The sequence below is a fragment of the Nicotiana attenuata genome, chromosome 10, assembly GCF_001879085.1.
Source record: "Nicotiana attenuata strain UT chromosome 10, NIATTr2, whole genome shotgun sequence".
Classification (NCBI taxonomy): domain Eukaryota; kingdom Viridiplantae; phylum Streptophyta; class Magnoliopsida; order Solanales; family Solanaceae; genus Nicotiana; species Nicotiana attenuata.
Window position 1 is genome coordinate 27,048,852 of NC_031998.1, and position 14,896 is coordinate 27,063,747.

Below are 14,896 nucleotides of genomic sequence, written 5' to 3' on the forward strand. Positions count from 1 at the left end.
ATTAATTAGATATATTGGGTTCGAGTCTTGTGGTTAAACAAATCCTATCAAAATGTGTTCTTTCTTTTATTAGGCCTTACGCGGTACGAATCTAGATTAATCGGGATCTCAATACAAATACATATAAAAAACAAAAAGAAAAATTTGGGGGCCTAAAGCCTTTGCTACAGTGGCTTTGACCCTTGGGCCGCCCCTGATATTGCAGAAAAACGGAAGGTTTTTTTCTGCTAGCAGCAAAGGGCTCTTTTGTCATTATAAAATAATGTACATCTCATTTTAAAAATGCGCATATATGTGTTCACTAAATAACACCTAAAACAAAACCACCACGTAATTATTGAGCCAAACGTGCACATTCGGGTAAAAAGTTCCTCTGTCTCGGTCCAGATTAGCCGCTCTTGCGACGGCGTAATGGCCCTCTCTGTTTGCCGGTACCGGAGTTACGGTTTTGTGTCGCCGTTAATTCGGTGCTTCAGGTCACAAGCAGCATTGAAAGCGTTGGCTAAAGCGTCGGAAGACAAAATGCCAAACCTCATCCTCTACAATTATCCTTCATTTTCCGGAGCTTTTGCTGCGCTATTCGCTCACCTCTATCACTCTCGTCTCAACCTCTCTTACCTCGTCTTGCCTTTTTCTTCCGTTGAACCCTTCAGGTACCTAGTCGACATCTATGAGCTTCACAAAGCTCAGTTGCAAGTAAAAACGAGATAAAGGAGGATGAATGCTGGAAATTCATATAGAAATTAGTTTTAACTATGACGAATCATTTAGGTACTACCTGAACAGAACAAAATGAATAAAGAGGAATCATGCGTTCTATCCTAACTAATTCTTGATTGAGGCCTAATTGATCTAGGTCATTTGCATTGCAGGCAGGTTTAATTGCTGAAGTAATAGCAGGAGTTTGCTTTTGCTCATATTTTAAAAGAATAATAGAATCTGTAACTTTACCCAGGAGTCTCCTTTTATTATTTATTTCAACATGTCTCAGCGGTTGAGCATGTAATTTTGTCCTTTGTTTGTATTTTTTTTTTTTTTGATAGAGTTGAAGACTTGTGTATTGACGGGCTGCAGAATTGCTACTTTCTTGATTTTGTTGGTCCTAAAGGATTTGCAGTGGAGCTTGCTCGCCGGACTTCATGCCAGTTAGTTTCTTTTTTTTCTTTTTTAAAAAAAAAATAAATACAGATTTCTTCAGATGCTAGCTGAGTAGCTGGGCTGTTGGTTTTGACTTTGATAGTGGTTCTGGAAGTTGGAGACGGGCTATGAAGTGATTTATTTTTTAAATTTTAATTAGGATAGTAGGGTTTGATCACCGGAAGTCAGCACTTTTGGAGCTCCCTTTGAATCAAAGTTCTGATGGGAGACTCGCATTTCATGTCAACCTCGAGAAATCTAGTTCTATTGCTGTCTATGAACATTTCTCTTCTAGGCTTTCAGAGGTTGGATCCAATAAGGTACATTCAGAGTCTGGCATATTTGGGCTAGATTGTTTTTCAAAGCGATTAGCTCCTAAAGTGGTGATATATATGTTTGTTTAATGCACAGGAGGGTGATGCTATCAGCTTGCTAAACTATACTTTTCAAGATCAAGTTAAAAATGTTCTGAAATATATTGAGGACGGAGATCTTCGCAGGTGGAGTTTGCCTGATATTACAGCCTTTGGGATTGGAATCAGCCAGTGGCGTTCAAAACTGAACTGCATCACCAATCCACATATATATGAACAGGTTCGCAGTTAATTCTCTTTGTGGCTGGGAATTGAGGAAACGTACAACAACTAAGAGATACAAATTTGCTTAAACAGCTGTAAATCCTTGCAATTAAAGTCCGCCTGTGGATAATACCTTCCGCTTAAACTTAGATGTATGTCTCTTTTCCCTTTCAAAATGATATCAAGGAGGTAATCAATTTTTCATGGCCGTACTCCCCGAGCCATATTTGATGAGGGTTGCATACATTTTGCTTTTCCAGAGGGCCTTTTTCAAAGCAATATGTGCAGTAGTCTCTTTTGGTATAGTAAGATTTCCACTTTTCCTTTTCTTTTACCGGAGATAGTAAAGTACGCATTTGATGCTATGTAGATTTTCTATTTTATTGCACAGATGGAGAATGAACTAGATAAATTCATGTTGCATTCCCGTTCGCATAATATGTCTTTCCTCAGTAAAGTATAACAGTAATAATTTTGTTTTACTTCCTAAAACAGCTAATGGGGATTACCACTGGCGATTTAATTGCTAATGGTAACTCCCATATTTCAAAGAGACTGGCTGCTGCACAGAAGTTGCTGGATAAGTTTTTCAAAATTCGGCTGGGGAGAGGACTTTATGGTGAATGCTTGGTAAAGAATAATTCTTTATGATGGTTTCTTTATGTCGGCAAATTCTATCCATAACAATCAATATACTATGAAGTCCATGAGAGCACAACTGAATGTATGTCAGGGTTTAGATAACTTAGTTTCAGCTCTTCATATCATGTTGTACAGTTGTCTGCTTGACTTGTTTCATTCTTCTATAGGTGTTACATATGCCAGGTTATTCATGCTTAGCAATATTACATCTATTTCGTTTATAATTGTAATTTTTGTTTCCCTTTCTCAAGATGACTAAGTTGAGTATCTAAATTCTGTATCTTTTAGGGGATTAGAGCTGATGGAAATTCAAATTTAAGTGATGAAATTGGCAAGGAACTAAGCAAGAAAAGCGCTGCAGCTGGACTCAGGTTTCTATGTTTATTTATCTTTTTCTTTTCTATAACGTGGTGCATGGGCAGCGAGACCTTTTAATACTTTTTTCCAATCAGAAAAATGTCAAGTTCAGTCAAAAATATAAAGCTTCATGATCCACATTCATGACTATTTATGTGAAGAGAGCATATCTGCTTTTACTTTAAATCTATTATACCCCAGGCCTATAGGCGCAGTCATATACCTTCAGCGGAAGAATCTCAAGATGTGTCTGAGGACTGTAGATGCTGCTACTGATACTTCAGAGGTTGCCAAGGTGTGCATCATGATTCACTTCTCTTCATCTTGAAGATATTCCTCACCGCTAAGCGAGTCAGCGACTCCTTGTACTAACAGTGAAAATTATGCTGCCAGCTATGCTCTTCCCGGCCACCCTCCCACATACAAACACAGTCTCGTACTTTTTACTTTTCATACCCACAAATGCTTTGCTTCTTTAACATGCAGGCATATGGTGGAGGTGGTTCTTCTAGTTCCAGCTCATTTATAATTCGGATGGATGAGTATAACCAGTGGCTCGCAGTGCATTCATCTTGAGTGGGGTACAATATGAATTCCCATCCTCTTCATAGTTAAGCCAACTGATACCAAGATTGAATAATCTTGGTATCAGTTGGCATTCCTTGTAAGTGTTTATTTGAGATAGATGCACTCTCAGTGTAATCAGTTTGCTTAGGCTTTTCCATACTGTTGAAATCATGGAATTATCAAAGAAATAAAAGTAGTGTTGTCTTCATCTCACTCTTAAGGGATTTCCATTCTTACCTATTAGTGCTGTATCATCCTGCCCTTTAGTGGTTGGAATGAGCTGCCAAATAATGTTTGGTAGCACATGGCTGTCTATATGCATCTGGTAGTTGTTCCTCTACTTTAGACTAATGGATTCATAATTGCTTTCAGTAAAACCTTGTTAGTGAATTTTGAGTTGCTTATGATAGCTCCCTCACATGAAAGTATTACCGTGTTTGTGCATGTGTAGTGTTCCTCTTTCAACTTCAGACTGATGGGTGCGTAATGGCTTTCAGACTCAGAGAGTATCTTTGCAGATCGCAAGTGCGTGAGTTTCTTTTCTATAACCAAAATTGGAGAAGCCATAGGGGGGGGGGGGGCATTTAATTTCTTCCATGGCAAATGCGATCCATGGCAAATGCGACTGCAGTTGGATTTATTAGAAGACTTTGACCGTCTTTTTTCTCCGAGAATGTATGTCATTACTTACAAGAGAGAATTTAGGTGGGAGAAATAGTACAGAGAACCTGAACATGCACTAAAGTGACGATGATTTTCCAGATCTAGGTGTGTAACTTCTGAATACTATTTAAGAGAAGATAGAGATAATTTTGGGCCCTTAAATACATATAAATTGTTCTAAATATATCCAGTTATCTAGCTGGACAACCATCAACAGCTATGCCTTTGGCTGTGGGACAAGTTGCCAATTCGCAGTGTTCCCCATTGGTACCCCACCAAGTCAATCCTTTATTCTCCATTCCCAATGAGAAATATAGTAGGACTGCCATGAAAGCTACTCCTGCATCCAGCGCCGCGGATAGGATATAGTTGTATCTTTGCCACCATTGCTTTCGGTAGCGGAATATGAAGAAGTTGAAAATTGTGCCGACTATTACCCATGCGTTATAATTTAATGGTGTTGCTGGTGGCATGGCACCTGTTGCTCCCAGAAGAACTGGAAGGTTAATCAGGGGAATCCATGATTTTGTTGGAAACACTTTATGCAAGAGCCACACTATAACAGGTCCTACTGCGCCTCCGAGGAAGAACCAGTTCATGGAGCTGTAGTTCCCAAGAGATCCAAAAATCCTTTTTGGTCCGACCAAACCCCAGATAACTGATGCATCAAAAAACACACGATCTCCTGGGCATGTCCATGGACTGTCTGGTGGGAGGAGATCATCTTGACATATGTTCTCGATGGAGTTTAGCAGCCACCACGCCACAGATATGTTGATAGTTCCGGAAATTATTGTTCCTAAAAACTGAAATTTAACGTACAAGAATAAAAAATATTCTTACTCTGGAATATACTGTGGAACACTGCTATTCTAGTTGCTGGAAAACATTGACTAAGCCTGTGAAGTAACGCGTCTCAATACTTCCAGATGAAAGAGATAAACTGCTAATTTCTTGTTTATGTTGATAGATTATGAAATCCTAACTTTGTATTACTTGTTTTACTTGTATGCTCTATTGATTTTACCCTTTATAGCTGCTTTTAATAAGAAACAAGTTTGGGGTGGGAGGATTGGGATTTGAATGATGGATTTGGAAATGTAAACACAGTTCATAGAAAGTGATCTTAACATCCGTACATCTATCCAGTGATCTAATGTTTTTATTTTGTGCACCCATTTATATCTTGGCACGTAAAGCATGTTGTTTCTTTCTGAATTAAAATGCTGGTGATTGTCCTGGATGTCTTAAAGACATCGAGAAGCTTCTCCATTGTGGTTTCTCTACCTAGGAAAATGCTAGTGCTAATCTCTACTGTATACCGGAAGCTCTGAGTTAATCACTGCTGTATTTCCAATTTATTGGCAGAAACAGTAAAGCGAATCTACCTGAACCAAGAACATTGATCGAGGTGGGATCTTCATGTAGTGGCCGAGTTTGAAGTCGCTGAGGAAAGAGACAGCCTGTGACATACTCATGTACCCATAGACTTTGAAGCACACATTGGCTATTGGTCTTCCTGGTAGTATAATTCCCATGACATATTCAGTGATTATGTTCAAGCCTGGGGTCTGCAAATTAGCATCATAAATAAGAAGCTTGGAAAGAGTTGAAATAACAAGGGTGATGATCTAGGATTTGTTCTTGTAATAAATCCAACTAGTTTTAAGGTATCAGATTCTGATTGGGGCATGCATATATGTTAAACAAAGAGTGAATGTTAGTCGCTTAGTAGTGTTTACAGCTTCTATAAGCTCCAACAAATCTACAGTAAGATTTCTTTTGAAGGTTGATGTAAATAGCTTTTGCAGGATAACAGACTAGCAGTTCAAGCATGCTAATCAATCGGATAGGCAAGACATGCTTGGTGCTCTAAATATAGGTGTAAATGTGTGTGATTTATCACCTGGTTTGTTGTAGCTGTTATGATGCTGATTGGAAGCGTGAAGATAAAAGCGATAGCACTTGCAAATAGAAGCCCCCACCATGGCATCTGAACTTGGTTATTCAAGAAAATGCAGAGGATTAGGGAGACTATGAGTGTCACGAGAAGCAATGCATTAAACCACCAAGAAGGTATGTCTTCGTATTTCCTCATAAGTCTTGTGTGAATATCCTCCTTTCCCTTGTATGAAGCGCGGAATCTTTCATAGATTTCCCTACACATTGCAAGTAGACAATAAAGACAATCCTTTACCACGACTGTTGTAGTTATTAACAAATAATTCTCATCCATACTCATAGTTCCATTTATTTATGGATGTTGCTGCTAAACAGCTGTAAATATGTAGCAGTTGAGGTGTCAAAAGTTTGGACAAGTTTAAAATAGACTGACAAATCAACTTTTGGGACGATAAAACATGTATATTTCATTTAAAAAATTACTCGTATATTTTAATTTCCTTTTCTGGGCTCTAGGTTGTAAAACATAAGGAGCAAATTTGACAACATAGTAGTACTGTATCTTGATAGAGTTAGAGTGTGGTTTACCTTCCGTAGAACAATGCCACGTGTGTAAGAGTGGATGCTATAGTAGCAAAACCAAAACCGTATGTGAGAGCAAAGAACATGCTTATATGTATCCGCCCTTGCTCCTCATACTTCCCTATATCTAGCTCAAACTTGTCATTCACGATGGCTGATATATCGTACTTCTGACCTTGTGCTGTGAATAAGTGTGACGAGAAGATGGGAAATTTTCGAGCACCATACAGGTCAAACCCCCAATATGCTATTGGGATCACCATGTATATTATCAACATGTACCCTGCAAAGACATTGACAATGGCAAAGAAAGGGCAGATGAGGGGGCTGAACAAGAAGGATGCCACAGCAGACCAATCCAGGGTTATAGCTCCAAGTCCAAGGCCCCTCATGCCTGATCCAATTTGCTGAGCTGTCACTGATTTGGAGAATGCCCAGCAGATCCATGAGATGCTCGTGAGCGTTGAGAAGAGATATCCTGGTACTAGATACCAGCAAAAGCTGCATACTAATGCAATGAGGAAAAATTTTGCTCGTGACATGCGCCGATCATCTTTCTCATGCAAGGCCCTGCAAAGATCAATCTGTGTTAATGATTTTCTGCACCTTTGATCCGTTTGAGAAAGAAAAGCAGTTCAGTTGTTTTATGTGAGAGCGCAGCTGGAGAAAAGCTTTTCGACCATCAGATAGCTTGAAATGAACGAGAAAATTTGAAAAAGTAATAGAAAACTTATAATGAAGATTCATTTAGCCGACCTTAACTTGCTTGGGATTGAGGTGAAGTTGTTGTTGTTGAATAGAAACTTACGAAATGCTTTTGAGAAATTTAAAATAAAAATTGGATTTGTGATTCGTCTGGTCAGCTATGTTGCTCGGACTCTCCGAAAATGTGACCGGATACGTGTCGGATCCTCCAAAAGTAGTGCATTTTTGAAGGATCCGACACGGGTGCGGCTACATTTTGGCGAGTCCGCGCAACATAGCTGGTCAGGAATTCCTGGGAAGAGGGTGAAGGGAAGAGAGATACTAGACATTCTTTTCCAGCTATTGTCACAATAAGCAGTAGATAGAAACTAAGTTACATGCATATGCGAGTACTTTATCACCAAAAAAAAAAAAACTTACAGCCAAGTGGGAGATTCTTATAGCTTTAACTCTATAAGTGTGACTGAAACCTTAGTTTGCCAATAATCAATCCTACAAAAAGAAAGGCTGTGTTCTTGTTTCTTTTGCATGATATTTATCAAGAAGATGAGTTTGTGAAACTTGCAGATGTTTGACTTGTTTTTATGATTCAGGTAGGATTTTGGACTGGTTGTGGCGTTTCGATGACACTAATCAGGTCATTGCTAAATATGTGCTATACCATTCAAGGGAATCAATGTGCTTATTTCTCCCGGTGCTTTGCTCCAATCATGCAAAATAGATGGAATTAGACTAGAGCTAAATTGGACTGTCTTTTTCTGATCCCAGAATGACTTGAATTTGGGAGCCTATGTTAATCTTCGAATACAGCTTAGAGATGTCAGCAGGTGGACCATCTTGGTTATCGATTGGCGCTCAACAGTGAAGGTAAAGGGATGGCTTGAAATTATGTCCTAAGTTCCTTTCCACTATTGAAATATTATCATGCAAAATTTTCAGTATGCATAGGTTTGTAAATCGAACACATTGTGAAAAGGTTTAATTCTACTAACAGCCAACTGTGAGTACTATGAAAATATTCATTGTACAAATGTAAAATTCTCTCTTTGACATGCGCTACCCCCTTTTCTTAGTAGCCTGTAAGTTGTTTCCTGTTTGGTTTATCATCCATCAGTTATTCTCAGATTCTGGTTTTTCTGATACGTTGCAAGTGTGGTGATTGTGGTTGATTATAGTACTCTACCTGGAAAAGAGACTCTTTAGCTATCTTGTTATATCGTATTCACGTGTAATTTTACAGGGCGAGCAAAAATTTTGTATTTTTAGGGTGTGTTTGGTATGAAGGAATATGTTTTCCAATTTTCCCATGTTTGGTTGGCTTAAATGTTTTGGAAAACATTTTCCTTAAGAACAGGGAAAACATTTTCCAAAACTCCTTCTCAACCTTCCCTACCCTCACCAACCCACCCACCCCTCTCCAAAAAAGATTTTTTTTTTCAAATTCAGTTTTTCCGTTTCCACCACCCTATTATCCCTCCACCCCACCCCCTCCTGCAAAAAAATATTACTTTTTTTACCTTATTTTTTTATCGCAATTTCAAATTTCTGTTTTTTCGTTTTTTTGCACCACCCGCCCCAACCTGCCCTTGCCCCCACCCCTCCTCCATCCCTTGCCCCCCCCCCCCCTCGCTACCTAAAAAAATTTTTTTTACTTTTTTTGTAATTTGAAATTCTATTTTTTCGTTTTCTGCCCCACTCCCCAATCCCTGCTCCTCTCCCCCCCCCCCCCCCCACCATCCGAAAAAAATATTTTTTAATATATTTTTCAGTTTTAGTTTTTTTATTTATCGGTTTAAAGGTTCAAAATTTTACAAGTTACAAAGTTATGATTTCGGAGGTTTATGTGTTTGAAAGTTTACAGGTTTAAAAATTATAAAGTTTATGGGTTAGATATTCCGCGGTTCGAAAATTTATGAAAAATCTGGGCTTGAGAGGTTGTTGGTTTGAAAGTTTATGGTTTCATGTTTATTATATCTAAATTATTTATGAATACTCTTGAGAAGTCATTTTCCTTAATTTGCGTACCAAACACCGGAAAATAAATAAGATTACTACTTGTTTTCAAGAAAACATTTTTCGTTATACCAAACACATCCTTAGTCCCACAATTATTGACGAATTTCAATGGTGATGTGCTATCTTGTCAAACAAATATAATCTTCAAGTGTTTGGAATGTGTATATCCTTTCGCTTATGAATCTCCACAAATTTAAGAAAAATATTTCTCCAACTGTTACCATTTAGCTATCCATGTGTTGTTAAATAATGTTACTCCATATCTGAGTGTAATATAATTCTAAATATAGTCTGAAACGTACCCCCTACATAAAGAGTTTAAAACGCACATTTTGATTAATGAAGATTAATTGTGTTGGTTAAATATCATAAGGATAAAAAATTAAATTTATCAATAATTGAGGGACCAAAATGCAGTTTATGGGGATGTGTTCTCATATCTTGCATTATGCTACTTGTGCAAAGAATTATAAGTTGTTGCCGATCCAGAATTTAATTAAATTATTTTGAATAGACAGTGAGAAAGAACATAAATATTTATATTATTTCCAGAGGAAAAGCAAAATTTTCGGTGTGTGCCGTTGTTTTGAGTTCCATGCCACTTGGGGTCGGCCGTCGGCAAGATCTATTAGGGTCTTACTACTAGGGAACCATCAGCTGTCCATCATCTGTCTTATTTAAATAAAAAATAATTATTGATCATTTTCCTTGAGAGTTGTATTCTTTTTAAGTGTTATAATGAAGCAGCAAATATAGAGAGAACATGCTCAAGTATTGATAGCACATGGTGTAGCAAATGGAGAATCAGTTATCCCTTCTTATTTAGATAATAACCTTTTTAAACTAGAGTAGATCTAAGAAAATTTTGACTTGAGTTATTAGTTTATAAAAAATTGTTATAGATCATTGTGAACGAGATATTTTTGTGGAAGGAGAGGGATCAAATAGTTTGGGACGGAAGAACGACTTGACAAGAAAAAAGGTGTAGTGAATAAATTAATTTGAGATGTTGTTAACACTATGTGAGGCGTCAAATCGAAGTTTTTCAAGAAATTCGCAGCCGCTACTTGCACGTTAATAGACAAATAGTCTAAATTAGAATCTAATGAATATAGCTGTTCTCCTGCTCGAGGACTAATCTATTGAACTAATCCTGCTCTACTACTTCAGAAATACCCCAAAATAGAAAGTAAAAATTTCACATTACCGGAAAAGTGAAACTTGAACCAGAGTACTGGGCCACCACATGTGCGCGGGCTCTACTACGTACTTCCTTAGAAGCCCAGCCCAACCATATCCCAAAACCTGCAAAACGACAAATTACGTAAATGGTTACACTTCCCATTTAATATGAGCTTATGATATAGTATTAGTAACATTGTTAACACTATTCGGATAATTTAACCCGTCAAGAGTATATTAGTTAAACTTTTTGCATGTCACATAATAATATATGGATAATGTGAAAATTCTTACCTGAGTAGTAATAATAAGAAGCCAACCAGCTAAAAATGATATATTCCTGTGATAAAAAGCTTTGATAATAGTCACAATTCCAACGGCATAAGCTGAACCATTTCCAAAAGCACTTCCAGCATTAGCAAATATAGAAATAAGCACATGCTCTTTCATGTTAAACGGGCCGGGATTCAGTGAAAACGATCTGGATCCGAATCCAGGTAACCGGAACTTCGTCGTTGGCAAAACGGTAGCTAAGAAATGGCCAATTGGAAGAGTTGCTACTTGAACTGTGATTTGTGTTATGACTAATGGCTCTGTTCGGTATGAGAAAAATTGATTGAGAAAAGAGAGTAAACAACAAGAGAAGAGGCCCAAAAACCACATTCTAAATGTCCATACGGGTAGGGTCGGGTCATCGGTGTTGGTCACCGTTAACCGGACTTCTTCAATCGGTGATTCGTCGTCGTCATCGGCGGCTCCGGCGGGGTACGGTGGTGATTCTGGCCGGTAAGTTCCCATTGTGAAACAAGTTGGTTAAAGAGAATGTGAGAGCTAGCTAGAGTACAAAGGCAAGGATTGGTCCTATTTAATTGCCACGAGGATGCAATTATTTTAATTGAACAACATGGGCTGGAATTGACTTACCATTTTCGACGCTAAAATTCAGGGCTACTTGGTGTAGTGAGGACAAGTAGAGTGTGAATATACGAACGAAATGATATTTTTATTTTGGGTATTTTGCTCTTTGGGCGTTGACTAGCAGACTAGTTGATGAAGATAAGAGGATCAACAAAGCATTCTAGTGTCTGATCTATAAATTATTTCCAGTGGACATCAATATTCAAAGAATCAAATTCCAACAGGAATTAAAAGTATTGGGAAATTACTTTTCATTTGCTTAATGTTTGGTGCGCATATATCAAATAGGATAGTTGAGGTGAGTTCAACCTAGTTTGACTTTGAACACTACTCGACACCCGTATTAAAAAAATTAAAAGGAAGATGAGCAAATAAAGATAAAGGCCAAATACATGTACAGTCATCTAAACTTGCCTGGAAATTTCACTTAGACACTCAAACTAAACCTATGTGACCTATTGAACATTCAACCTTGCCAAAACTGTGTCAATTTAACACAAGAAGCTGACATGGCAAATTGTGTGCTTCTCACTCAAATTGAGCCATAAACACATTTATGTTAAATTTGGGTTTAATAAATACATTTAAGCATATAGATCAAGTGTTCACTAAGTCATAAGGTTAGTTTAAGAGTCTAAATGAAAATTCTGGGCAAGTTTAATTAGGTGGTTGTATATGTATTTGGCCAGAGATAAATAAAAGAGATCATATTTCTGTAGTTTTGGCATTTTGGGCATTCATTTACTTTTAGATGAAGAGATAACAGAAGACATTGACAATCATCTTTTGGATGTTTTTTTGCTCTATAAAACATTGTATTTTTCTCATCTCTTTGACTAACAACTATGAGCGGCAGTCATGATATCTCAAACATTTCTGCTAAAAGTGGATGGATAAGAGCTATCGGTCATGCGAGAGACTTCGTTGTTAAGCTTGCGGATAAACATGAATTTTGCAAAAATTTGGCAGGCATGAAGCCTGTCAATAGTTCCTCTACTTGAAGACATATTTGACCCTTTGGCTGGAGGGGGAGTTTGTTGGGCACATGCCCATGTTGTCCAGCCAAAGGCCCAATGGCCTAATCCTATTCTCTTTTGGTTTTCATTTCTATTCGGAATTAGATTCGGTGTTTATTCCTATTTTGAGTGGGTTTTGGCTTTAAGAGAAAGCACCACTCATGATCTATAAATAGGACAACCTTGGAGAATCATTCCAGGCTCATTGATACAAGTATTTCAAAATACTTAAGCACATAAGAGTGGTTTTTTAGAGAGCTTTCATCAAGAGGGAAGAGAGAAGAAAAGTATTTGTTTTGCTGCAGATTCTTTTTATTCCGACCAGCCAACTTCAAGTAAAGTTTTCCGATTCGTCAACCGTTAGATCGGGCTGAAATTTTGACTGAGTGTTCGTAACATTTTGGTCTTTGATTTGAACGGTGAAGATCGGATTTGGTGGCCCGTAGCATCTGATTTCGAGCCTCAAAAAGTAGCTATATTTTTGTGCATTTTCCTCTTTCTTCAATTGATTAGTTGTTGCTCTTGTTGCTATTGTTGCTCCGTATTTGTGACGACCCAAAGGGGTCATCACTTGTTTTCTTACCCATTCCGTGCTTCCGAGGCCTTGAAAACCTCATTTTTAGTCGCCTCGATTTGCGTGCGCAGTCTGGGCGCGTAGCCGGAAAGCTTAAATATGAAATTCTGTGAAAAAAATGCTAAAATTTGATACTAAAATGAGTAAATTTGACTCCGGTTAATATTTTGGGTAAACGGACCCGGACCCGTGATTTGACGGTCCCAGAGGGTCCGTAGGAAAATATGGGACTTGGGCGTATGCCCGGAATCGAATTCCGAGGTCCCAAGCCCGAGAAATGAATTTTTGAGTAAAATTATTTTCCTGAAATTTATAAAGAAAAATTGAAATGAAAATTGGTTTGAACGTGTTGGTATCGGGCCCGTATTTTGGTTCCGGCGCCCGGTACAGGTCTTATATGTAGTTTAAGATATTTCTATGAAGTTTGATTGAAATCGGACGCCGTTTGACGTGTTTCGGACTTAAAACTCTAAATTTGAAAGTTTATGAAGTTTGAAGAAAAACTAGTGATTTTGAGGTTTGAATCATTGTTTTTGATGTTATTTTGGCGATTTGATCGCACGGTTAAGTTCGTAGGATGTTGTTGAGTTAGTGTATGTGTTTGGTTAGGAGCCCCGAGAGCTCGGGAGTGTTTCGGAGGTGTTTCGGAGTGGTTTCAGACTTAGAAAAATTGCAGAAAATGGGCTTCAGCTGTTGCAGGACAATTCCTTCATCGCGTTCGCGACGCCTCCTCCGCGTTCGCGAAGCTTGAGACTTTTCCTTCATCGCGTTCGCACCCTTGATCTCGCGTTCGCATAGAGTTATCTGGCCCTGGGGGACTCAGCCTAAATTTCCTCTTCGCGTTCGCACTAGTACCTTCGCGTAGCCTTGTAAATCCCTTCATCGCGTTCACATCAGTATCCACGGCGTTCGCGTAGACCAAGTCCTGGACCCCCCAGCCTTTCCTCTTCGCGTTCGCACTCTTCCATCGCGAATGCGATGGTCTGCCAAGTTTACCCTCTCGCGAACGCGACCCTCTTCCGCGAACGCGAAGGGCAATTCTGCCCAGTTATATTTTTAAAAATTTCCAGAAAAGTAGCTACGAGATTTTCATAAAAACACACGAGCTCCTTCTTCTCCAAGGTCCTTAGGCGACCATTGAAGCTTCCTTTTATCAAAACTTCATGGGTTAGTGAATCTTAACTCGTTTCCTTCATTTTTCATCAATTTCTATGAATTCCTAAGCCTAAAACATGTAATTTAGGGTGGAAATTGGGTGAATTGGGTAGAGTTAGGGTCTTTTTACTTTTTCTTGTATTTAGACCTTAGGTTTTGGGGTCGAAATTTGAAAATAAATTATATATTCAGGCTCGTGGGTGAATGGGTGATATGAATTTGGTCCGAACTCGTGTTTGACCAAGCGGCCGACCGGGTCAATTTTGGGATTTTGGGAAGAAAGTTTGGAAATCTATAATTAGGCATTGGGTTTGATTTGTTTAGCATACATTGATATCATGAAGTCATTATTGTATAGATTTGATTGAGTTGGAGCCGAATTCGAGAGGGAAAGCGGTTGTTGTGGATTGATTTGGCCGTGGAAGTTGAGGTAAGTGTTTGGTCTAACCTTAGCTTGAGGGAATAGGTGTTGAGTCTTATTTGCTACTTGCTAATTGTCGAGTGCGATGTATAGGCATGGTGACGAGTATCTATACATTGGTGTCTAGCATGATGGTGAGTCTTTATATTGCGAATATTTGATTTTGTTGTATCTCCCATGCTTAATTGATGACTTCTATATGATATAAAGAGCATGTGAAAGAAATTGTGATCTATGAACTTCGAGGAGTATTGGCTCGAGTTGTAATACGAGTTGTGAAAGTATATGAAATAATTGAACCCTTTGGAGTGTTGGCTCAAGTGGTAAAGTGAGTTATGAAATGAAAGTGAAAGAAAGAGAAAGAGCTGTTGGTCTATTCCCTTGTCGGGATGTTTTGTTGTTTTGTTGATTTTCTCCCTTGCCGAGATATTGAAATTCATTGATATTGTTCCCTTGCCGGGATTTAACTGTTTAATTGTAT

At 38.4% G+C, this 14,896-nt stretch overlaps 2 protein-coding genes and 1 long non-coding RNA gene across 4 annotated transcripts; 2 read left to right on the plus strand and 1 right to left on the minus strand.

The window, feature by feature from the left end:
• Window positions 319–3,295, plus strand: LOC109233197. Of its 2 annotated transcripts, XM_019398981.1 has the most exons (8): window positions 319–653; window positions 1,044–1,145; window positions 1,298–1,457; window positions 1,549–1,731; window positions 2,211–2,345; window positions 2,646–2,728; window positions 2,916–3,009; window positions 3,201–3,295. In XM_019398981.1, the coding sequence occupies exons 1-8, from the start codon at window positions 412–414 to the stop codon at window positions 3,288–3,290; spliced, it is 1,089 nt and encodes a 362-aa protein (XP_019254526.1). In that variant the 5' UTR covers window positions 319–411; the 3' UTR covers window positions 3,291–3,295. The 2 variants fall into 2 exon arrangements, with proteins under 2 accessions (XP_019254526.1, XP_019254527.1); XM_019398982.1 differs by lacking the exon at window positions 2,211–2,345.
• Window positions 3,893–11,469, minus strand: LOC109233196 (oligopeptide transporter 4). Its single transcript, XM_019398980.1, has 6 exons — window positions 10,626–11,469; window positions 10,357–10,454; window positions 6,435–6,998; window positions 5,851–6,103; window positions 5,333–5,515; window positions 3,893–4,750 (listed from the first exon to the last, which is right to left on the minus strand). The coding sequence occupies exons 1-6, from the start codon at window positions 11,127–11,129 to the stop codon at window positions 4,136–4,138; spliced, it is 2,217 nt and encodes a 738-aa protein (XP_019254525.1). The 5' UTR covers window positions 11,130–11,469; the 3' UTR covers window positions 3,893–4,135.
• Window positions 5,937–8,256, plus strand: LOC109233198. The gene is made up of 2 exons (XR_002069057.1): window positions 5,937–6,020; window positions 7,727–8,256. It is a non-coding gene; the product is annotated as an uncharacterized LOC109233198 (long non-coding RNA).